At 39.7% G+C, this 24,718-nt stretch overlaps 1 protein-coding gene and 1 long non-coding RNA gene across 2 annotated transcripts in view; both read right to left on the bottom strand.

The window, feature by feature from the left end:
- Positions 1-2,105: 2,105 nt before the first annotated feature.
- The window catches only part of LOC149006738 (PH, RCC1 and FYVE domains-containing protein 1-like), an 81,499-nt gene continuing 58,886 nt past the window's right edge, over positions 2,106-24,718 (bottom strand). The window contains 4 exon segments of the mRNA XM_089165715.1: positions 2,106-2,161; positions 2,164-4,315; positions 4,428-4,613; positions 4,794-4,874. Of these exon segments, the coding sequence (XP_089021841.1) occupies positions 2,106-2,161; positions 2,164-4,315; positions 4,428-4,613; positions 4,794-4,874 (2,475 nt within the window).
- LOC149006739 (uncharacterized) lies at positions 16,510-18,606 on the bottom strand. Its single transcript, XR_016175186.1, has 2 exons — positions 17,406-18,606; positions 16,510-17,317 (listed from the first exon to the last, which is right to left on the bottom strand). It is a non-coding gene; the product is annotated as an uncharacterized LOC149006739 (long non-coding RNA).

Raw genomic sequence — 24,718 nt, 5'->3', positions numbered from 1 at the left:
GTGTTGGGTTTCAAGTCTCTCAAGGTCTGTGGTGATAGGCTGAAACATGTTCAATTCTTCCATCATTCCGTTAAAAGAAATATAATAGTCTTGCAGAGATTCTCCGATGAGTTGGAACTGGAAAAGTTTTTCATAGACACAACTCATATTTTTCTCCTGGAATATGTTTCTTTCAAATCATTCCATATTCCCTTGGCGATCGAATGAAACATAACATTAACCACAATACTGGTTTCATACTATTCCATAACCAAATCATAATGATTGCATTATCCCTAGACCAACTATGATAATCCTTGTCCTTAGTAGATAGTGCAAAATTCTCAATAATTGATAATTTTCCTTTTGCTAAGATGTAAACACGAACAGTTTGGTCCCACAAAGATGATTGGAACTACCCTCAAGTTTAATTGAGGTAATCTGAATATTTAGATGGTCTGAAGAAGAGGTAGCAAGAGGATTTTCTGAAGAGGCACAGCAGTAATCTCAGTGGCCATAATTATAAATTCAACAAGCAGCAACTATAACCACGGCAAAGGAGTTGGAGTCGATTCTGATAATTAGACTAGCAGCTCCATTCAAAAAGAATTCCAAGCCTGTGTAGCACCCAAAAAGGATACTGAAGGCAGCAAGGATGCAATATGGTTCCAAAGAAAAAAAATTAGGGACATTAAATCATACCAGCACAGAGCAGAAGCAGTTCACAGCACCACAAAACAGCCAAAACATGTATATCTCACATCAAATAGTGAAGAATAAAGGGAACATCAGCCAAGGATTTTTACAATAGAAAGATCAAACCTTAAACCATATCCCGAAATTGCGTGGAACACCATTATAAGAATAGAGTTCAATCAGAGAAAAAACAACCTTGCATAGACTGCATCCTGGGTTAGTGCAGCATTACTTAAGGTCCTTCTGAATTGTTGAAGAAGGGAACCAATTACATACTTGCTGCAGCAGGTGGCTGCACACCAGAAATGAGAGCTCTAAGTCTTGAAATCAGCAGAGAGGAAGTTGAACAACCTGGGTTAGTTATAGTGGCTCTGATGTCATGCTAGAACCCCAGAAATCTGTATCTAACCAGATTGTTGAGAAGGGAGAAGAAATTGAGAGAGAAGAGGAGAAGAAGACTGTATGCAAGCAAGAAGAGGCCTGTGGTTAGAGATTGATGCTTCTCCTAATCACAGGCCCTGTTTTTATTACCTTCTGAAATAAAAAAGGAAAGAAAGATATTACAGATCTGCCGCTACTATTAATACAATAATACGGCAGACTAATAACAGCAAATAAACCCTATTAGTTATCTAAAACAAAAAGACCAAAATACCCATTGCTATTGCCACTGGATCTTTGCCATGCCCCAACTGCTTCAGTCGCCTTGTTGCCTTGATAACCGTGGTTAGAACTAATCCTCTACCCTTATTAAAGGCTCATCAAAGTGGCCCATTTTACCCACACAAAACAAATAAATGTAAAAGTAAAAAAATTGCATCAAAGACCTAACCCAACAACAAGATAACCTTACCTAAAGCTTATTTTCAATAAAATAATTTCGGCTGGGTGATTTAGCTACATCATGTTTTGCATGCATTGAGGTGTTGGTTAAATACTCAAATCTTTCATGGAGGGTATGAACTATGAAAAGTATCAGTTTACATGTATGGTTTCAGCCAATTTGTAAAAAGAATCAAGCAAAAAATAAGTATACCACAAAAGTTTTACTGAAAAGCCAGTAGCTATAGCACTATCGACTTGCTCCTAAGGATTTGCACATGTAGCATAATAGTAATACACAACTGCAAGGCTGCATACATTTGATCCACCCCAGACCCTGCTAAAGACGGGAGCATGATGGACTGGGTACAGCCTTTCTTCTTTAGGAACTGTTCAAAATGTGTCCCTTCAAATATACTAATAAAATTTTGATGACATGATACTTTTGAACAGTCCAAGAACAATAGGCTTTTCATGAGAATCATTAGATAAATACACAACTAGAGAAATAGATTAGAAGTAGACCAAGATTTAGTAAAACCACAGAAGAAAGCAATCACCAGACTTTCTGTTGTATCTTTTAAGAAAACATTGCTGTAATAGACATATTAGCAAGCCAATACCTTCAAAATGCAATGTGAAGCAACATGCATAACTATAATCTAGTTATGAAATTTAACAATGCCATAAGAAATTGCATTAAAGAAGCAGTTACCTGTGCCCTCAACTTTATAATTTCTTGGTTGATGCTGTCACTTGTATGGTTTGGATCATCAGCAGTAATTTCAGGTGATGGTGTTACTGTTAGTGAAGATGCTGCACAATAAAGTGGACTAGACGATATGGGAGATGTTGACCGAGAAGCCACCTTTGAATCAAAAGCAGTTGCGGGAATTACTCCAAACATGGAGCTTGTTGATGTCGGAAGCGAAAGATTCCCCCATAGAGAGTTTCCTTTCACAAAGGGTGAGAAACGGTTGTTATTTGTTTCTGATTTCTTGTTGTGTTTGGACTGTCTGACTTCAATCTGCTTGAAAGATTCAACTGAGGAGAGCCGCATGGTTTGACCATTTAATCTGAAATCCAGGCTCTCTTTTTCTGCCACCTCACTGGAACTATTCTGCAAGATTCCACCTTGAACTTTTGATAAGGGAGAGACTGATCTGGTTTCCACAACCTTCTTGAGTTTATGAAAACAATCGTCGCATACACGGTAGGGCTTGTTAATATTTGGAGCCAATGAAGCTTTTAATGACTTCCTACTACTGCATGCTTTGCAAAAGACTAGCCCACAGTTATAACAATTATGGCGTTTTCTCCTGAAGCCGAATTGGTTATGACAACCAGAGCATAATGAGTTGTCAGCATTTGGGACCCATTTATGGAGACAGATGATAGCTGTGAAGTTCGAACCACAAACTACACTCTTAACTTGTTTATCCTTCAAAGCTTCAACAAGTGTAGGTATATGTCTGACATTATTGTCTCCATGTCCTAGTTGACCATTTGCCCCCTTTCCCCAAGTATAAACTTCAGGTTTAGATGTCAAAACAGCAATATGATGAGAACCACAAGCTATTTCTTCTACAAAACAGTTGCTGAGCTTGCCTTCAATGCAAGTGGGAAGCTTTCCATCGGCCTCAGTATTTCCCAGCTGCCCATAAACAGTACTTCCCATTGTATATACTCGTCCTGAGGATGTAAGAACAACTGTGATGTCATGCCCACAGGCTACTTGAGACAAACTTTCATCAACCAAAGCCGCAACACATCCTGGAATTAGCCTAGGCTCATCATCACCATGCCCAAGTCGGCCTTTATCACCATCTCCCCAGGTAAAGAGCCTTCCAGGTGCAGAGTTAGCAGAACCAGATGACTCATCCATGACTTCCACAATTGCAGCAGTGTGCCAAACACCACAAGCTACTCCTATTGTCCGAAATCCTTGTAAAACCTCAACTTCTCTTGGCATACTAGCACTGCTACGATCTCCATGGCCCAAGGCACCAAAAGTTCCATCCCCAAATGTAAAAAGTTGGCCTGAAGATGTTATAGCTGCAGTATGCCAAGGTCCACAAGAGACAGATGAGACATGTATCCCTTCCATTTGACCACTTACTTTTTTAGGGATCCAGTGACTGGACTCACTCCCATGACCAAGAAGGCCAGAACTGTAACTACCATCGCCCCATGTATAAAGATCTCCAGACAATGTAACAGCACAAGTGTGATACTCCCCACAAGTGACTTGGTCAATGTTCATGCCACTAAGAGCATTAATGAGCTTTGGTTGGGAAACATCAGCTTCTACTCCATGCCCAAGCCTGCCTCCTAATTCCTCTCCCCAACTAAAGATTTCCCCATGTTTAGTGACCAAAACAGCATGCTTACTACCACAGGCAATATTATGGGCATCAAGTACCACTGATGATTCAAGTACCTTTGGAAATAGTGCATCCATCTTGGTGACAGATGAACTTCCAACCCTTTGAGTACCACCACCAAGGATCCCATCCCCAAGGCCTTCTCCCCAGATGAAAACATCACCTAAAGAATCAAAATCTTCACGACCAGATCCATGGCTAGATGAGCTAACTGCACTAGATAAACTAACTCTAACATTATCTACTGTAGAACCTCGACCATTGGAATTATCAGCACCATATGAAAATGAGCTCAAAGAATTGGCAATGGACTCTGAAAGGGTGGGACTCTTGCCACCAGCAGTATATGCTATCACATCAGAGAACGCCTTCCCTAAACCAATCTGTGAAAGGCTCTCACAAGGAATCAGAATTCGTTGGGTTTCTCCAGGATCCTGTTATAAGTTTTTATAAGGAAATCACAGGACAATGTAAATAAGAAAACCATAATAACAATAATAATAGACATGAGTTTCACAAAAATAGTAGTTATTGAACTTTAAAGACCTTATGGAAAAAATCGTTATTGCTACTTAGTCCAAAAGGGGAGTTTCTTCGAGATTGGGAGGTTGGACTATCAACTGAAATTCTATCGCTCCTTGGTTCAGTTTTCCATTTGCGGTAGCTACCATTAGTAATCAATGCCTTAAGGGCAACAAACCAGACATCAGCTTCATCCTTATCCTTACAAATCTGTCATATGATCAAGATGTAAAACAGAACAATTAGGTGTATAAGACAGCAACAAACTTAATCCCTAAATTTTATAAAATTATATGCTTATAGGAAACAGCTTAACTGCACTGGTGGGGGGGAGGCACAATTTCTACTGATCCCTAAATAGATCATTTGTGCGGAAAACAAAAAACTCACCAAATCCAAGGATCTATCACTGTATATTAGGGAAAAAGATTGGTATTCCTTATCAGGCCTTGGATATCGCTGAAATATTGCCTGAAATGATGCCCAAAAACAAATCAAATTTCATAACAAAGAAAAGGATAAGATGATGAAGTTTCTTTTTTATTTCTTTTATTTTGATGAATAAAGAACTATTTTAAGAGCCCCAAAAGGAAGAAAAGGATGTACACGAGAATGAGAAAAAAAGGGGGGGGGGAACCAACCCTCAGGTAGGAGGCTGAAGGGTAAAGCCAAGACACCAGGTGACAACAATGAGCCTGTTCCTTGGTGGGTCTGCAACAATGGAGTGGGGAACGAGCTGGAGCCTAGCTAAGACATCAACGCAGATAGCCTTCCAAAATCATGTCTAAAGAGCGAGAATTGGGAGTCCATCTCCTAAGGTTACATTCCCACTACAAGTGATGAAGGGTAGCACCAAAAACCAACCCGCCAACCCAATCACAAATGGAGGAGCCTGAGAAATTCCTCAAGATCCAAGACCAATCTCGTGCAAAGCCGTAGGAGCGTCTAGAGCGAGACCGAATAGACGCTAAGGATTTCACCCAAAGGGATCTGGCAACCAAGCAAGTGAAGAAGAGATAGTCAATGTCCTCTGAACCCTTCCATCAAAGGATACAACAGGAGTTAGCAAGGATGTGGCGGCTGATGAGGAAAACTTGGGTGGGGAGGCCAAGATTGAGAGCTTTCAGAGGGTGAGGAAGTGGCGTGGAATGTGCCCTATAAGCCAAACCAAGGGAACCCAAGTGATGGGGGGAGCGGAAGAGGTTCCAAGCCAAAGAAGTGGAGAAGGTTTTGGAAGGGGAGGGGAGCCAAATGGTAAGGTCACGCGGAATGTCCAAAAGCGAGGGAAGGTAGGTCCAAACATGTGTGAGACTTCGGTGGGGAAGGGGGAACCAGGAGCCATTAAAGATGAATGCAGAGAGGGGGGCCAATTTGGGGATACGGGTCTCATATATAAAGTGGGAGCCAAGGAGATTAAAAAGGTTGCCCATCGGATGCTATGGGTTCAGCTAGAAGGAAATTGAGGAACCAAAGGAGATGTGGGTGGAAATAGCTGGGAGGGCGAGCGTTCTCAATTAAAGAAGCTTCCTCCAAACCCAAGAGGGATTAGAGGGGAGAGAGGTTCTCCAAAAGGAGTCATATTAGAGGAGGTAAGAGTAAACCTAATTAACCCAAATGGAGTCATGCTTAGAAGCAATCTTCCAAATGAGTTTCATGAGACTTTCCACATTACCATCTTGAATTCGGCGAATACCTAAACCTAATTCTGATTTTGAGCGACGGATATGAGACCATCTGATTGGATGGAGGAAGCAGGAGGATTATTGGCCTTTCTAGAGGAAGGCACAGAAGAGGGCTTCCATATCACAGATGGTGGATTTAAGTAGAAAATGTCACACCAGAAGAGATAAGAGGCTTAGAGGACAAGATCGAATTAGCACACTGTTGGATTCTACTAGGAGTTCAATTAGAGTTTGTATTCATGTAAAATTCTATTCCTTATAATAGTGTATTTTCTACTTAATTATAAATAGAGGGCTTGAGATCATTGATCAATAAGCCATTCTACCAATATCGTGTTTCTCAACATGTATCACAGCCTAAATTCGATTAGGGAAGTGAGAAAAAAGGGGGAGTGTCGAACCTACCTCCTCGCCTCTCTCTCGCTGTCACTATCGCAGAAAGAGTATCGAAGACCCATCGAAACTTCTGGCAGTTCTTCAAACCCATTGCCATCGCCATCACCATCGACATATCTCTGCTTCCATCACCATCGCCATCACCATCGCTCTTTCTTTGAACTCTCTTTGCACAAAAACCCTTATGGTATTGACAACACAACCCCTTCCCTTGCTTGTTGGCTTCGAAGCTGTTTTTTTAGCTCTTTACGCTTCTGAAATCAAAGCTCGTGGCGGAAAACCTATTATGATCTTGATTCCAGATCTTTCGCAGCCATCTTTGTACCACACCTAGTCTCCATCTTCTCCGTCTCCGTTGTCATTTTTTTTTTAGACTGGTTGGCGGCGAGTGGCGACTGAAATTCTTCAGAACTCAAGAACCAAGGATTGAAATTCCGTTGTCAGTTGCACTTTTTTATCCATCGATTGCAGCGGCGGCAGTGTGACCATCTCTGTTCATCCAGCGCAAAGGGAAAAGGAAGTTTAGAGAATCCCAGGTAAACCTCGATGCTTCTGAAGTCCTAATCCTATTAAACCCATAGCATGGACCAGCCCAGGTCAGACCATCCATCCTTAGGCTGAACCACAGACCATCCATCCTTTGGCCGAACCATATTTGGTCGTCTCTGGTTTTATTGGTTTATTGATGTTTCAAGGGTTGGTTTATTTGTAATTTCTTTCATAGTTTTCGAGAGAAAAAAGAAAAAGAAAAGAGAGAGAGGGGTATTTAAAGGTTTTTTTGGGTGGTTTGGCTATTGCATTCTGCGACATTTCAATTACTTTGAAGGGGTAAAGACTGAAGAACTGCAGACAATTCTTTCAACATAGCAACCATCGATGGTACTACTGCTCCCACTGGATCCGAACATTACGCCACTCTTCATCCTCTTTCGGTAAGATTTGATGGCACAAATTATTTGATCTGGTCTCGATCTGCTTACCTAATTATTGCTGGAAGAGGACTAGTTGGACACATTACGGGCACCACTATCAAACCTACTACCGCAGGTGTTTTACAGAATAAATGGATATCAAATGACTCTCTTATTATGTCATTTCTTTTGAATTCCATGCATCCAAATATTGCCCGAGGTTACCTATTACTTGATACTGCAGCCCAAATCTGGAAGGCTACTATTGAAACCTATGGACAGTTGGGGAATGATGCACAAGTTTATGAGCTACGAAAGAAGCTTCATAAGACTACCCAAAAGGAACTGACTGTAGCCCAATATTATGCTGAGTTGCGCTCTCTTTGACAGAATTAGATCATTATGGTGATTATCACCCCACTAATCCAGATGCTGTGACTACTTATAGGAAGCACATTCATAAGATTCGGGTATATGACTTCTTGGCAGGTTTGAATGTGGAGTATGATCAGATCAGAGTGCAAGTATTAAGTCGTTCTCCCTTTCCTACACTAGAACAGTTTTATGCACTTGTTCAATGTGAGGAAAGTCGTCGATTAACCATGCTTCATGCTCCCATTGTGGAGAAATCAGCCTTACAGTCTGTTAGCACTAAATCTGTTTCAACTAAGGAGATTGTCAAGTGTGAACACTGTCACAAACCATATCATACCAAGCCAATTGTTGGAAGCTCCATGGGAAGCCTGTTGATTTTGAGCAAAAAAGAGCACAAAAAAGAGGAAAACCGAAAGATCATATTTCTGAGACAGTTTCCACAACACCCTCTACAGACGTTGGTCTTCACAGGAGGAGTTAGCTAGTCTGCGACATCTTCTGCAGTCTTCTACTGCTGGTACAACCTTTACCACTGCTTCCTCTACTAACCAAACCAACTCCTACCTTGCTACTTCAGGTACAATTTTTACAAGCTTCCAAGTTTCTTCAGTTTCTACTCCTTGGATTATTGATACAGGAGCCACAGATCATATGACAGGTTTATCCTCTTTTTTCTTACAATATTCACCAACATCTAGAAAGGATAAAGTCCGAATTGCTGATGGCTCCTATTCTTCCATTGCTGGAAAATGGACCATTTAACATTCTCCATCACTTCCTTTGTCTAAAGTTTTACATGTTCCCTCTTTCTCTACTAACTTGCTCTCCACCAGTAGTCTTACACATGACTTGAATTGTAAAGTGACATTTTTCCCATCTTACTGTCTTCCAGGATTTGGTAACGGGAAAGGAGATTGGACGTGGTAAACTAGACAATGGACATTATTTGCTCGAGCTGATTGGGATCTACTTCTGCTCTGACTACATCTTCTAATCAGGTCCATTCAGTAATATTATACCTTCATCAATGGCACCGTAGGCTAGGTCACCCCCCTCTAGGAACTCTTAAGAAAATATTTCCTAATTTAGTTTCTTCTTGTAATGAGGATAATTTTTTTTGTGAAGCCTACATTTTTGCGAAGCAGACTCGTTCTACTTATTTACCTTCTCTTCATAATAGAAAAACTATTCCTTTTATGCTAATTCATACTGATGTGTGGGGTCCCTGCCGACATGTGTATATTACTGGCCATAGGTACTTTGTTACTTTTATTGATTGTCACTCTCGTTCTAAATGGATTTATCTTTTAAAACAAAAAAAAATGAGGTTCTCCGATGCTTTTGTGATTTTGATAATATGATTAAAACTTAGTTCAATGCCACTGTGAAGATCCTTCGCAGTGATAATGGCACAAAGTATATTGATGGTGAATTTCAGAGATATCTCTCTGACTCTGGCATAATACACCAAACCAGTTGTGTTGATACGGTTGCCCAAAATGGGGTTGCCGAAAGGAATAATCAGCATCTCTTAGAGATAGCCCATTCCATTATGATTGTTATTAATGTACCTGACCAATACTAGAGTGATGCTATACTCATTGCTTCTGACCTTATTAATAGGATGCCCAGTAGGATACTTGGTTTTAAATATCCTAATGCGATTCTCCAGGGTGCCTCCTTTTTTATTATTCCCCCAAATATTTTTGGGGTATTCTGCTACTTAGAAAAGGTATAAATGTTATCATCCTCCGTCCAGGAAAACCATTGTATCCATGGATGTAATTTTTAATGAGTCTTGCCCTTACTATACACCTCTCCAGGGGGAGAGTCCTAGAGGAGAGGTTTTCTTTCCGACTCTAGATCTTCCTATCACACACCAACACAACTTAAGAGTTCAAGAAGATTTTCCTGACCGGGGGAGACTTCCGCCAAGTATACCTGAGGACTCTAATCCTCCCTCTTCGTTTTCTAAACCATGTGAAGAACCTAGTCAGGGGGAGACCACTCCTGTGAGACAAACTGTTGATGTTTTTCAAAACCAGATTGACCAGAATAAGGAGGTGCAGACTAATCAGAGGAAGAATTACAACCAGAAAAAGCAAGTGGAGAAAGGTGATACGTTACCACTTCAGTCTCCTACTCCACAATCAGATTCTACTGTTCCCCTAAAGGTATTTTCTTCTGATCTTCCTATTGCTGTTAGGAAAGGAGTCAGATCTTGTACTCAACATCCTATAGCTAAATATGTTTCTTATAACTCTTTGTCTGACTCTTGCCATGCTTTTATATCCTCTTTGTCATCTGTGTCTGTTCCTAAAAGTTGGCAGGAAGCCTATGCTAATAAGAGATGGAAGGCAGCTATGGTAGAGGAAATGCAAGGCAATGAAGAAAAATGACACTTAGAAGCTGGTTACACTTCCTCCAGGAAAAAAAACCAATGGGCTGCAAATGGGTATTTGTGGTTAAACAAAATATGGATGGATCAATCAACAAGTTGAAAGCTAGACTAGTTGCAAAGGGGTTTACCCAGACCTATGGGATTGATTATCATGAGACTTTTGCTCCTGTTGCAAAACTAAACACTGTCGAGTTCTTGTTGTCTGTAGCTGTGAACAAAGACTGGAACTTGCACCAACTAGACGTAAAGAATGCCTTCTTACATGGGGAGTTAGTGGAAGAAGTCTATATGGAAATCCCACATGGTTTCTCCGATGACAATACTGCAGGGAAAGTTTGTCGGTTGAAGAGGTCAATTTATGGGTTAAAACAATCTTTTAGATGTTGGTTTGGATGCCTCCTGAAGGCAATGACTTCTATTGGGTACAAGCAAAGTAATGCTGATCATACACTATTTGTCAAGAAGTCAAGTACTAACATCACACTTCTTATTGTCTATGTAGACGATATTGTCATCACAGGGAATGATGGTGAAGAAATTCAAAAGTTGAAGGACTTTCTTGGCAGAGAGTTTGAAATTAAAGATCTAGGAAGTTACCAAGATTTCTTAAGGATTGAGGTGGCTCGATTAAAGAAAGGTATATTCCTATTCCAAAGAAAGTATGTCCTAGATTTATTATTAGAAGTGGGAATGTTGGGGTGTAAAGCAGTTGATACCCCTATTGAAGCTGGAGCTAAACTTAAAGAAAAAGAGGGAGAACCAGTGGACAAAGGGGAATGTTGGGGTGTAAAGCAGTTGATACCCCTATTAAAGCTGGAGCTAAACTTAAAAAGAAAGAGGGAGAACCAGTGGACAAAGGAAGATATTAAAGGCTGGTAGGGAAGCTTATTTACTTATCCCACACCAGGCCAGACATCGCTTATGCTGTAGGGATAATGAGCAAATTCATGCATGATCCATATTTAGCTTATATGAAGGCTGTTACGAGAATACTACAATATTTGAAGGGAACTCCTGGAAAAGGAATACTTTTGTCACCCACTGGTTATCTAAAAGTAGAAGCATACACTGATGCAGATTGGGCTGGATCTCCAGACAGGAAGTCATTTTCAGGTTACTGTACCTTTGTTGAAGGTAATCTAGTTACTTGGAGAAGTAAGAAACAGAATGTGGTAGCTTTATCTAGTACAAAAGCTGAATATAGAGCTATAGTTCGTGGAGTTTGTGAGCTACTATGGTTGAAAGGCTTGCTACAAGATCTTGGAGTCCAAGTTCCAAACCCTATGATGTTATATTGTGACAACAAGACTGCTATTAGTATTGCTAATAATCCGGTGCAACATGATCGAACTAAGCACATTGGAATTAACAGGTTTTTTGTCAAAGGAAAGTTGGAACAAGGGCTTATCTGCATGCCTTTTGTAAGATCTGGAGACCAAGTAGCAAATGTTTTCACTAAGGGTTTAAAAGAAAGAGATTTCCTTCCTATTGTAGGCAAGTTGGGCATGACTAATATCTATGCCTCAACTTAAGGGGGAGTGTTGGATTCTACTAGGAGTTTAATTAAAGTTTGTATTCATGTAAAATTCTATTCCTTGTAATAGTGTACTTTCTACTTAATTATAAAAAGAGAACTTGAGATCATTGATCAATAAGCCATTCTACCAATATCGTGTTTCTCAACACACATGTCTATGGGTAAAGGAGAGAAGCTTACCTTTCCATAGTTGGAGATTTTTATGAATCTTGTCTAGCATTGGAGCACAATGGTGTTTGGTGAGCCTACTAAGGATGAGGGGGAGACCAGGGTAGGTCACAAGAAAGATACCAAGGGAGAAAACCTTAAGCTGATGGAGGGAGGCATGAACTGATCCAAAACACCCGAGAGAAAGAGGGTAGACTTGCTAATTAAAACGAAGACCAGAGAGGGACTTGAAAAGAGTAAGAGTGGAGAGAATAAAGGAGATAGAGGCATGGGAGGCCTTGGAGAAAATCATAAGGTCATCTGCAAAGGCAATATGGATAAGGTTAATAGTTTTGCAATTAGGGAGAGGGGAGATGAGAAGCTAGTAAGTCTTGGGTTGAAGGATATGGGAAAGGACCTCCAAAGCAAGCAATAAGAGTAGGGGGAAAGGTGGCAGCCTTGGGAAATATCATGTTGGGGGAAACCATTGGCTATGATGGAGAACTGGGGGGTGGAAATGCAAAATTTGACCCAATAGATGAAAGAAGGGGGAAAACCCATGGCCAATAGGACCTCAGTGATAAAATCCCAACGAAGGGAGTCAAAGGCTATGTGGAGGTTCACCTTTAGGAGGGCTGCAGGAGAGTGCTTGGCTCTATCAAAACCACAAACAATCTCCAATAGAGAAAAATGTTATCTTTTATGCTACGCCCAAAGACGAAGGCAAATTGGTTTGGGCTAACAAGGGAGGGCGTGACCTTAATGAGCCTATTATCCAAAATTTGGAGACGAATTTGTAGAGGAGATCATAAAGGGAGATGGGGCAAAAATCTGAAAAAGATGAGGCCTCAGGATTTTTGGGAATAAGACAAAGAAAGGTTTGATTAATAGAGGAATGTTGGGAAGGATTAAAGAAGAAGCTTTGGACAGCTTAGATAAAGTCCTCTTCGATAAAATCCAAAAATTACTAAAACAATCATAGCCAATGGTCCTGTTGACTTTGGGGGAAAGGATGTTGGTAAGGACCTCAAAAGAGCAGGGGATGCCCCAGAGGGAATCGAGGAAAACAGGATTAACAAATTTTTTTATTAAGGAGAGAGGGAGGGAAGAACCAGGGGGTATAGGCTAGATAAGAAAGAGACCACTTCCTATTTGATACTTGGGGGTTTCAAAATCTAGGAACCATTACTTAAAAGGTGAATAAGGATGGAGTTGTAATTGAGGCAAGCCTTGAGGGAGCGGTGGATATAAGCAATGTTGGAATCCCCAAGCCTCAAGCCACTTGATCCTCGATTTCTGAAGGAGGAAGCTCTCTTTTTTAGAGACGAAAGCAGAAAAGTCTGAGGAGAGAGATTTTTTGTCCTCAGCCAAGGAAGGTCGGATTGGAGGACTAATTGGACCCTTAAGAGGTTAAAACAGTAGAGGGAGACCTGAGAAGAAACATCGATGAAAGTGGAGGAATTCCAAGAATGAAGGGCCTCCTTTGTGTTCTGAAGTTTACAGGCGAAGGCAATGAAGGGAAGGGAGAAGAAGTGCACATGCTTGTCCCATTCTTCTTTGGCAATGGAGAGGAAGGAAAAGTAAGAGGTTCACATGTCAAAGAACTTGAGGTTCACATGTCAAAGAACTTGAAGGGCTTAGGATAGAAGAAGGATGGAAAGAGGATTCGGAGAAGATGAGGAGAATAATCAGAGCAACTCAGGGGGGTGGGGAGGAGGCATAAGAGGAAGGGAAGTGAGAGAGACAAGCTTCATTGACTAAGAATCATTCTAGCTTGGAAGCAATAGATCAAGTTATAATGGAGTTAAAAATATGGGTTCGTGCATGCGTGCAAGCGAGTTGAAGCCGAGCTCCATGCATTAACTATCATAATCTAATTAAGGGTCCTTTGGTCTGCAAAGGATGATGAAAGGCTTCTTTCATCTTTTTGATCAATTTATTTTACTTGCTTTAGATTTTACGCCCTTCACCCCCAACCAAAAAAAATAAAAATTTGAGAGACCTTGCCTGGGAAGCAGTGATTTTAGGAGATGTTATAAGAATAGTTTAAAAAGCTAGGAGGATCTTGGTGACAACACACAGAATTTGCAAAAAATCTAAAGCTGCTCGAGACTGAGAGATCTCAAATTAATATTGTTTCAAAAAACTCATCCAAAATCTTGCCAAATTGGACAAACCACCTTATAAATAGGTAGCAACTCAACCCATACTTCGAAATTTCAAAAGAACTTGATAGTCTCACGGTTTTGGACCTAGTAAAAAGGGAGAAAAGCTTGGATCCTTACTTTAATTTAGTTTTTTTGCCATGTCACTATATAGAGATCAATTGTTGCTTACTATAGAAGATTTGGCTACCAATGCAGAACCAAAGGCTGGTAGGGGAAGAAGAAGAAGTAAGGCCACTAGACCAGACCCATATGGACCAACCCTGGAACAGGACAACTAACCAGCCAAATAAGTCTTCCAGATGGGCTAAGGAAAGAAGCCAAAACACACCAATGTTTTTTTGACAATGCTTACTAGAACATTGTTGGAGCCTCATATTTGACTTACTAGGAATATTCCTAGAAGATACATGGGACCAGATCAGATTTCATGAAGACTTTATACGTGGGGTATAGGAGTTTAGATGTGTTACTATTTTGATGATTGCAGCTGTTATTCCCGAGATCCTTAGGATCTTGGGATTAGTGGTGGCACTAATTAGAGCCATTCCTGAGATCTCTTTGGATCTCTTCCTAGGTATTTAATCTTATGGATTTCCTTATATATTTGTAGGCTTGTCTAATACTTTGAATCAATAAACAAAGCATCTCTTCTAGCAGCATTCTTCTTTTCTCATTTCTCTCTCTCTTTCTCTATTCTTTATTAATTGATTTATAACCTTCAGAGCCATCTTGATATGGATTACTCCGTACGCCTATCTTCCTTGATTATCAGTCCCATTTCCTTCTTTACTTCTTTCCTTTTTGAAACCTTAGTATGTACTCGATGTCTCCATCTAGAGCTCACAACTTCAGAAGAAAGGGAGATTTTTCATCCCGGTTTTCTTGTTTGCGATTTGTTGGAGTGATTGTGATGGTGTATATCTACTCTTAACAATTAAAGCAAATTGTTCGCGGTTTTTCTGGTGATTGAGCATGCCAATTTTAGTATGGTGATAAGGATCTCAGGAGGATTTTTCTGATGATTGATCAACTTGTCACTGTTGTCAATAATTTTGGCTGATTGTATTGTGGAAACTTTGATCTTGTCCTGATTTTTCTAGGAAAGTTTCTGCTCATATCTTGAAATTTTATTTTCTTTATAATGGGTGATATGGAGAAAAGTTCAGTTGTTATGGAGGTTGTGTCCTCCTCTTCTACAAGAATTATTGACAAGCAAGGATCTAAATCTCGGTTTTGAGGCCGGTTTCACCAGCATCAAAACTGAGACGAGGTCAAAATTTCGACCATCTCAATCAAAACCTGGGAATTTTTCCTTGGACAACTCGATGGATGATTTTTTTTTTTTTTTACGGTCTCCAATTCCAATTCTCTTGCTCTATTTACTTTACTCTAATGGCATCATCGTTTAGGTCAATACCCGTACCGGCTTTAGCTAAATTTTTTTTCAGATTTGATTAAGCATTGAAATTTAATGATTTCCATTTTGATGCTTGCATTTTTTGACAACGCAAAGTAGACAATGTTTACCCCATTTATGATAATCGTAATAATACTCCGTTATCTATTAATTCGGATGCTTGGGGCCCTTCTCGTCTTGTTTCTACTTTTGTACATCACTAGTTTGTCACTTCCATTGATTGTTGCACTAGAACCACATGGGTTTTTTTGCTTCACCAGAAAAGTGATGTTTTCTCTTCTTTTAAAATTTTTCATAAAATGGTTATTACCCAGTTTAGGGCCACTGTGAAAATCCTTCATCCCGATAATGGGACTGAGTATATGGGTGGGGAATTTCCATCTTATCTAGCAAATCATGGGATTATTCACCAAACTAGTTGTGTTGACACTCCACCTCAAAATGGAGTAGTGAGCGCAAAAAAAGGCATCTTCTTTGTTGAAGTATATGCAAGTCTGGACTATTTTATTGTTCATGTTACTGTTCATGTGAACAGTAAAAACTATGTTACTATTCATGTGAACAGTAAAAACTGCATAGTTTCTATTTTTAATGTAGGAGTCTTGCTACATAAGTTTTGGGAGTTTTTAGAAAGCATAGTTTCTATTTTGGTGGTAGTTTCTATTTTCAAAATTCTCTATTTTAGGAGCTAGGAAGTTACTAAAGTTTTAATTTATTGTTTCCTTTTTCTAGAGGACAATTACTTGTCTCTTAAGTTGTATTAGATTCATTAGAAGCTATAAATAAAAGGGCTCTGTGATTCTAGATTCTCAAGCAAGAATCACAATCACAAGCCTCTTCTACTAGTTCTTCATCTCTCTTCTCTTCTTCTTCTTCTCTCTTTTCTTTGTTCAAGTTTAGCTACTGTTTTAATTATTTAATGCTTGTTTTCTAACATGGCATCAGAGAAGGTTTAATCAACCTAGGGACTGTTTTCTCTCTCTTGGCTGCCCAATTTTTTTCTTCTTCCTTTTTTTCCCTTTTTCTTATCTAGGGCAGCCCCAACCTTCGCTGCAATAATTGTGCATGGCTGTCCTTCTTTAACTTTTGAAGCACCAAGTATCTATGTATTAATACTACAAAAAGGCCCTAAGCTTTTTGGGGATATGTCTACCTATTTGATTCAACTGAGGCTGCTACTACCCTTTTTTTGTATGCAAATCTGAAGTTCAATTTGCACTATACTGATGTCTTGGGATTCCTCTTGATTCTTGCAAAGATATGCCCATAATTCGGATTGCAAGACCTAAAATCAAGTTTGGCCTTCTTTTTATCTAATACTTCTACAAAGACCTAGAGGACTACTTTTCTTTCATATCGAGATCTGTTAGAGTTTCAAATCTAGTAGAAGTTTGCTGCTATGGTCCGAGATTTGATATTCTCTGCTACTGCAGCAATTGTTATTGCACTTCTTCTGAGTGGATTGCTGCAACGACTACTTTGAGATTCCAAGCTGGTTCAATATATTTTTTTTCCTAATCTAATTTGCTCCTGCCTGAGGGTTAGCGGTGGTCCAGAATTTTTTTCCCACTTTGTCCTGTGAGACGATTTTCTGCTGCTTGATCAACTTTATTGGTGAATAATACACTGCTCTGTGGCTGCTACTTTTCCTTCTTGGGTTTCTTTTGTGTTCATACTTTAAGATGCTTGTCACTGGTCATCTGGTACCTTATTCTATATCTACTCAAGATGTGCTGATGGATATTATTTGTGAAGATCTTTGTCCTCAACTTATGGCATTCTACAACGATATCATTACATGTCTTTACCTATATTGTCCTTTACCTAACTACTTGGTCTGTAGTAACCCATACTACCTTACCTACTTGGTCCGCAGTAACCTATACTGTTTTACCTACTATATTATCCTTTACCTAACTACTTATCTGTAGTAACCCATACTACCTTACCTACTTGGTCTGTAGTAACCCATATTGTCTTTTACCTTACCTACTTGGTCCGCAGTAACGCATAATGTCTTTTACCTTATCTATTTGGTCCATAGTAACCCATACTACCTTACCTACTTGGTCCACAGTAATCAATATTGCCTTTTACCTACCTATACTTTGCCTATTACTTGCCTTCTTGTGAAGCATTTATATGGACATTGGAGTTGTAATTTTGAAGATTTAGTATGGATATTTCTCCCTGCTACCGGCATTATGTGGATGGTGTCTTTGATCCTGCTATACTTATGGACATTGGAGTTGCAATTTTGAAGATTTAGTGTGGATATTTCTCCTACTACCGGTATTATATGGATAGTATCTCTGACCCTGTTATACTTATGGACTTTGTTTGTCTTCAACATCGTCGATTGTTCTTATTATTGGATGGTTCTATTGACATGAAGAATTAAAGTTTTTTTTAAGTTGGTGTTGATTATCTCCTAGGTGAAGTTTTCTCAGTGTTTATTGACGTCTGCCATTGCTACACGATTCAATATTGGTGCTACTTTTCAAGTTTATTCTTATTGTGCAAGCTGAAGTTTTCTTTGTGTACACTCTAGCTTGAGGGGGAGTGTTGAAGTATATGCAAGTTTGGACTATTTTACTGTTCATGTTACTGTTTACGTGAACAGTATTTACTGATCACGTGAACAGTAAAAACTGTGTTACCATTCACGTGAACAGTAAAAACTGCATAGTTTCTATTTCTAATGTAGGAGTCTTGCTACATAAGTTTTGGGAGTTTTTAGAAAGCATAGTTTCTATTTTGTTGGTAGTTTCTATTTTCAGAATTTTCTATTTTAGAAACTAGGAAGTTACTAAAGTTGTAATTTTTTGTTTCCTTTTTCTAGAGGACAATTACTTGTCTTTCAAGTTGTATTAGATTCATTAGAAGCTATAAATAAAAGGGCTCTGTGATTCTAGACTCTCAAGCAAGAATCACAAGCCTCTTCTACTAGTTCTTCATCTCTCTTCTCTTCTTCTTCTTCTCTCTTTTCTTTGTTCAAGTTTAGCTGCTGTTTTGATTATTTAATGCTTGTTTTCTAACATTCTTGAAATAGCTCAATCCCTAATGTTCACCATGCCATAGAATCAATTTCACGTGAAATTGTTGATATTTCAAGCGAAATTATTGCATTTTTTCAAATAGAAACAAAATGCAGAAAATTTCGTCAGATTCAATTGTTTCGACACGAAATTTTGTGCTGTTACGAAACATGACCATTTATGTTATAAAACCTCTTTGTTTCAAGCGGAACTATTTCACAAGTTCCGCCAATTTGACCCATTCCGCCTCTTCAAGTTTCTAGCCTAAACTATTTTTTTCCTCATTTCTCTTGGATTCTACCCTCATTTTAGCAACTCTTTTGCATTCCTACTCTACTCTTGCTCCTCCATTCTTGGGTTTTTGAGAATCAAACAAAGTGACTTAACAAAGTTCTCCATTTTTTATTTTCGTTTTGTTTATGGCTCAAATCAACTTAGATTGCTTTCAAATTAAAGTATGTTATAGTTTAGAGTGTTGACCTATGATTATGTGAAGTTAAAATTAATTTTTGCATATTGCTATTTTGTTTTATTTTCCTATATTCAAAAATTATTTTCTAAAATATGTATATTCCTAAAATTCACATGTATACACTCATGTATGAGCTTCAAATTGATGAATGTGAGACACCATCACTTCATCTATGCTGTGATGGTGTTGGAACAGCCTTTTTGTTGTTAATTATTAATTTTAATTGTTTGAAAAATATTTAAAAAATTAAAATATATATTTAAAAATTAAAATAATTACTAATTAATTTTTTTATATATTTAAAAATAGGAGAATATTTATAGTAGCATGTATGTAATTTTTTTAGCTTATTGTAATGTTTTTTAAGATACTTAGTGTATATTTTTTGTATTAGACACTTTTTGAAAGATGTCAAATATAACATGGCAATATGGAAGCCATTGACAATCGATAGGAAGAAAAGTAAGTGCAATTATCACAAGAAACAAATAGGAGAAGGTGGGGCCACTAGATTGAAGGTGCATTTAGCTAAGGGAAGTAGGGATGTTGTAGGATGCCAAGGGTGCCCTCAAAGGTCAAGAAGCCAATGGTTTCATACTTGGCCGAGGGAAAGCAAAAGAGGAAAGAGAAAAGAACACATGGGACGAGTTTGAGAATGCATGCTTAGATGACCTTCCAGAGCCAAAAGAGTATAGATGTGACCCTGACCTAGATTCCACACAGATGAGGAGCGCGATGATGATGAGTAGGGAGCAGGTGACTATTGATGACATAAGGAGGTAGCAGAGGGCTATGGGTTGCGGGTCCTCTAGAGACCAACAAGTATGGGAGGCACACGTAGCTCCTAACTCCCTATGAGGAGGAGTTAAGAGTGTGAGGGAGGAGATTCCTATCCCATGGGCCCCAACAAGGGTCGAGCTTTATCAGCACATCCTACAAATTTAGATCTTGAGATTCTTTGTAATGATCTAGCCCCATATAGGAGGCCAGAGCAAAAGCAGTGAAAGTTGAAGCACTTGTGAGGGAGTGTGAAAGAAAAAGTGGGGACGGCTTTCTCCAGATGAGCTATGTACTATAGTATTTCAACACATACAGCCAAAGGGCCCTACTATAGGGATATTAATTGAGGAGATAGGCAAGGCTGGAGTGGTGTACAAGGGCCCACCCCCATGAGATATATAACATGTATTTATCGAAGCATAAAGAAGACTTGAATGAGTACATTAATGGATTGAAGCCCACGTGGGATTATTATGGAGTGGCTATGATGGCTGATGGTTGGACTGGTCCCACCAGACAGTTCACCATCAATTTTATGTTGAATTATGATGGGAGGACAGTATTCCTCAAGTTAGCAGATGCATCCAGTATGAAGAAAGATGCAAAATACATTTACAAATTATTGAAGCAAGTGGTGAAGGAGGTTGGAGTGGAAACTATGATCCAAATTGTGACTGATAATGGCTCCAACTACAAGAAAGCTGAGTTAAAGATGATGGAGAACTCTAGGTATCAAAACATGCTTATACTTTTAGTACTCATTTTAATTTTTAAAAACATATTACATTACATATACACTTTATGATTTCATATTGATGCCTTGATTGATAAATATAAGCTCTTTTGGACTCCATATGATGCCTGCTACATTGATCTAATGCTAAAAGACATAGAGAAGGTCAAGCTTGTGAAGAAGACCCTGAAGCAAGCCTGACAAGTTAGCACCTCCATCTATAACCACGCCTATGCATTAAAGATGATGAGGGACAAGTGTCTGGGTGACTTAGTGAGGCCAGGCATAACCAGGTTAGATACCAACTGGATAGTACTACAGAGCTTTGAGAGTAGGAAGACTAGCCTTAAAAGCATGTTTCCATTAGAGTAGTGGTTAACTGGGAGGGTTCTTCATCCATAGGAGGAAGGAGAGCATGATTGACCATACTCAACGACAATTTATGGAAAACTGTGAGGATAGTGGTGAAGATGCATGAGCCTGTGGTGCATGTGTTGAGGATGATAGATCAGCAAAGAATACCTACTCTACCACACATATAGGCTGTAGTAGACATGATGAAGCAGCAAGTTGCTCAGGTTTACCCACAATGCAATAAAAAAATTCCTTAACATCATCCAAATTAGATGGGAGTCTATGTTGCAGCATCCACTACATAAGTCTGGTGAGTTGTTAAATCTATTATTCAATTTACTTTTCATTATATGATCACACTAATAAATATTGACTATTCCCCCTTATTCATGTTTTTTCTTACACAACATACTACCTAAATCCCAAGTACCATTACAAAGACATGCTTGGGATGAGGTAAGATTTGATAGATGCCATCCAAACTATAGTGGAGAGGTTGGAACTGGATCCATCTAAACAAGCAGTCATCCTTATGGAGGTGAGGTTGTGATTTGATATTCACAATTTCATAGTTTTATACCAAGTTAATAAGTATTAACCTAATAATTGTTTTTTTCTTTATAAATTAGATGAAAGCATTTAGGGATGCCACTAGGAGTTTCGGTCATTCCATGGCCATATTGAGACAGGATCCACCCCTGGGGGTAAGTCAATTTATTTAATATTTAATTACTTTTCAGTTAGTTACTTAATTATTGAAATAACTTGGAGTGTATGTTTGTTGCAGCTGAATGGTGGTTGCAATTTGGCCGTGACTCACCCCGCTTGAGTATAATTGCATACAAAGTGCTCTCCCAGGCGGCATGTTCTACCACTGGTTGTGAGCGAAATTGGAGCACCTTCATCCCCATCCACTAAAAGAGGCGCAACCGATTGGGTGTGAATCGTTAAGAGGACCTCGTTGACTTACACTATAATATGAGACTAAGGGAGGATCATATTCGACAAGGGACAGATAAAGAGAGTAATGTGATCGGGTTGGCCGACATATTTGAGATGGATAATGATGATAACCCAGTAGTTGACTATAGCAAGGATACTGAAAAGCCCTTGTTGGATGAGGAGGGAGGTCGTCCCATTAGACAGTTGCCAGAGGAGATGGGGGTTGATGTGGCGGACTTCATGGCCTAGGGGGAGAATGCACATGCAACGTTCACCCCTCCCTTCGTGCCACACCCTAATGCATCCACCCATAATAAGGATTTGATTACCTGGTCCGACATCGAGGATGATGAGACTTAGGCATTCCCTAACGACGACGACGACAATAATGATGATGATGATGATGATGGAGGGGATAAGGAGGGTGTTGGACCTCATAATCAGGATTTAGTTGATCTTATGGACAGACCACCACCTAGCAGTACATGAGAGTAAAGGAGGGGGAGGACAACCACCGAGATTCACATGTGAGAGTCAGTTCACCCATACGACACATGATTCAAACCATAGTGGAGCTGCATCTCAAGGCAAAAATGTTTTGTCAACATAGTTGAGGAAGGGGAAGGGGAGACGGCACGGATATGGCACGGAGAACATGCCATCATATGGGTCTTACCATCTGGCTGAAGCGGAGAGCTTGGTAGGCTCTACGAGATCGATGAACATAAATGATTTCAGAGACTCCACCTTTAGAGGATCCGGAAGGCATAGGCCCGCAAAGTTCTCATATGATACTGATGTGGAGAGTGTTAGTTCTACTGTGTCGACTTATGGAGCTTATGGTTATGGACCTTATGGTGTCCTTCCTACCTATCCGATTCATAGTCAACCACCAGTGGAGCCTTATGGTCATTGAGCTTATGGTGTAACTTCCACTGTCACCTACCGGAGTCAGCCACTATAACCTTATTATGGTTATGGTCCTTATGGAGCTTATAGTGTCCCTGCCCCTGTCAAGGACCAAGGTGGTTCCTCGTTTGTTGAGCAGATCTTTCACTTTATACCAGAGTCACCACCAGCCCTTCCATCAGCTCAGTATCTGGATGTTTCCAACTTCCCACGATCAGGATATCTTAGCCATATGGATGAGGCCACATACAGAAGTGCAGTTGTCAACAACAATATAAAGCAAACATTATGGGACATGTATTGTCATTTGCATAGGGTGCAGAGGGAAGATGGAGACATGTATTAGGCAGACTTGTACTTTGTAACATTCTCGGTTCTTTTCATTTATACTATATACTTGAATGTTACCTTGTCAATTTTTTTTGGGTAAACTAGTTATTATGTTTATTATGTTTGAAATAGGTAGGATGCAAGAATCTAGATCATTTTGAATCCATATAAGGCTCGAAATTGAAGTTCGAAACTTTAGAAGAAAAAAAGTCATTGGTTTCAACCAAAAGTTCGGTCGAAACCTAAATATCTTGCATTTTCTCTTGGTCAAAACTTCAATTTCGGTCAAAATTTATTTCTTGCACCATGCATGTACCACCTTGGTTTTGGAAAGATGCCATCCTTATTGCAGCCTATCTTATTAATAGAATGCCATCTAGGGTTTTACAACACTACTATCCCCTTGAAGTCCTATAAGTACAGCAGCCTTTACTATTCCTCCTAAAGTATTTAGATGTGCTGCCTTTGCCAGAAATCATCTTCCTGGTAAGCTTGATCCACGTGGATTCCAGTGCATATTTCTTGGTTATTCTGCTACCTAAAAAGGCTATAAATGTTTTTATTTTTATTTTTTATGAATAAATAAATTCATTATCCAACGTGAAAAGATACAAGAGCACAAAGGGCAAATCCCACGCAACACGAGCCACAGGGCTCATCTAACAAGCAACAAAGAGGCAACAAGCCTAGCAACAACCTAAGAGCAAAAGAATTTGGGGGGGGGGGGGCGATAAAATAGCCAAAGGCAAGGAACTACAAGGCCAAACGGCACAAACAAACAACACAAGGGATCAATAATAACAAAAAATCTAAGGTCAGCAAGCCGAGACAACACAAGAAGAGACTAGTGTTTTCAGATTTTCTTCTTATTTGGGGACAGATCTCCACAACAAAATCTTGATCAAGATGGTGGCGTCCTCTAGTAGACCTACTACTTCAACGATAGTCATGGTGGGCTAGGGAAGGGGCTACAAAAGAGGAAGAGTCCTCATGCTTAGAAAAGCAGCCAAGAGGCACTGCACAAGGAAGGGTTAGGCCTCAAAAATTGGAGAGCGGAGAGGAGAGGAGAAGGAAGAGATGGGCCACTAGAGGAGCTGGGACAAGGGACATGGGCTGGGGGGAGATAGTTGGGTCAGATCCAATGTGGATACGGAGGAGGAACTTAGAAGGATTAAGAAGGATGTGGGCCAAGAGGCCCATTATAGCGGCCTTAAGATTGGTGGGCCAAGGGGGTAGAAAAAAGAGGAGATAAAGAGGAAAGGGAAAGCGACAGGACTCTCTTCACTCTTCAAACTGTCAATCGTTTCCTTGGGATTGCTTTCCCTGTTGAATATAGACTCTTGATATCAGGGGCTTATCAATACTCCCCTCCAAAAGTTTCACCTTGTCCTCAAGGTGAAAATCTGGAAAGTGGGACTGCATTTTAGCATAAGATTCCCAAGTATTTTCACAAGGCAGCAGTCCTTTCCATTGAATCAAAACCTCCAGCAACCCTTGAGTAGAGAAACGAATGTTGAGCAAGGCTTCGGGTGTGAGTTGCAACTCGCCGTTTCCCTGCAAACAAGTTGGAAGCGGCTGCGGAGTAACGTGCTGCCCCAGTGCCTGCTTCAACTGTGAAACGTGAAACACCGGGTGGATCCTTGAATTATCAGGTAAACGTAGACGATAGGCAATTGGTCCCATTGGCTCAATGATCTGGTACGCCCCATAGTAGCGATGGCTG

The sequence above is a fragment of the Hakea prostrata genome, chromosome 8, assembly GCF_041222555.1.
Source record: "Hakea prostrata isolate BN-2017 chromosome 8, UWA_Hpros_2, whole genome shotgun sequence".
NCBI lineage: Eukaryota > Viridiplantae > Streptophyta > Magnoliopsida > Proteales > Proteaceae > Hakea > Hakea prostrata.
This window is presented reverse-complemented; position numbering and strand designations above follow the sequence as displayed.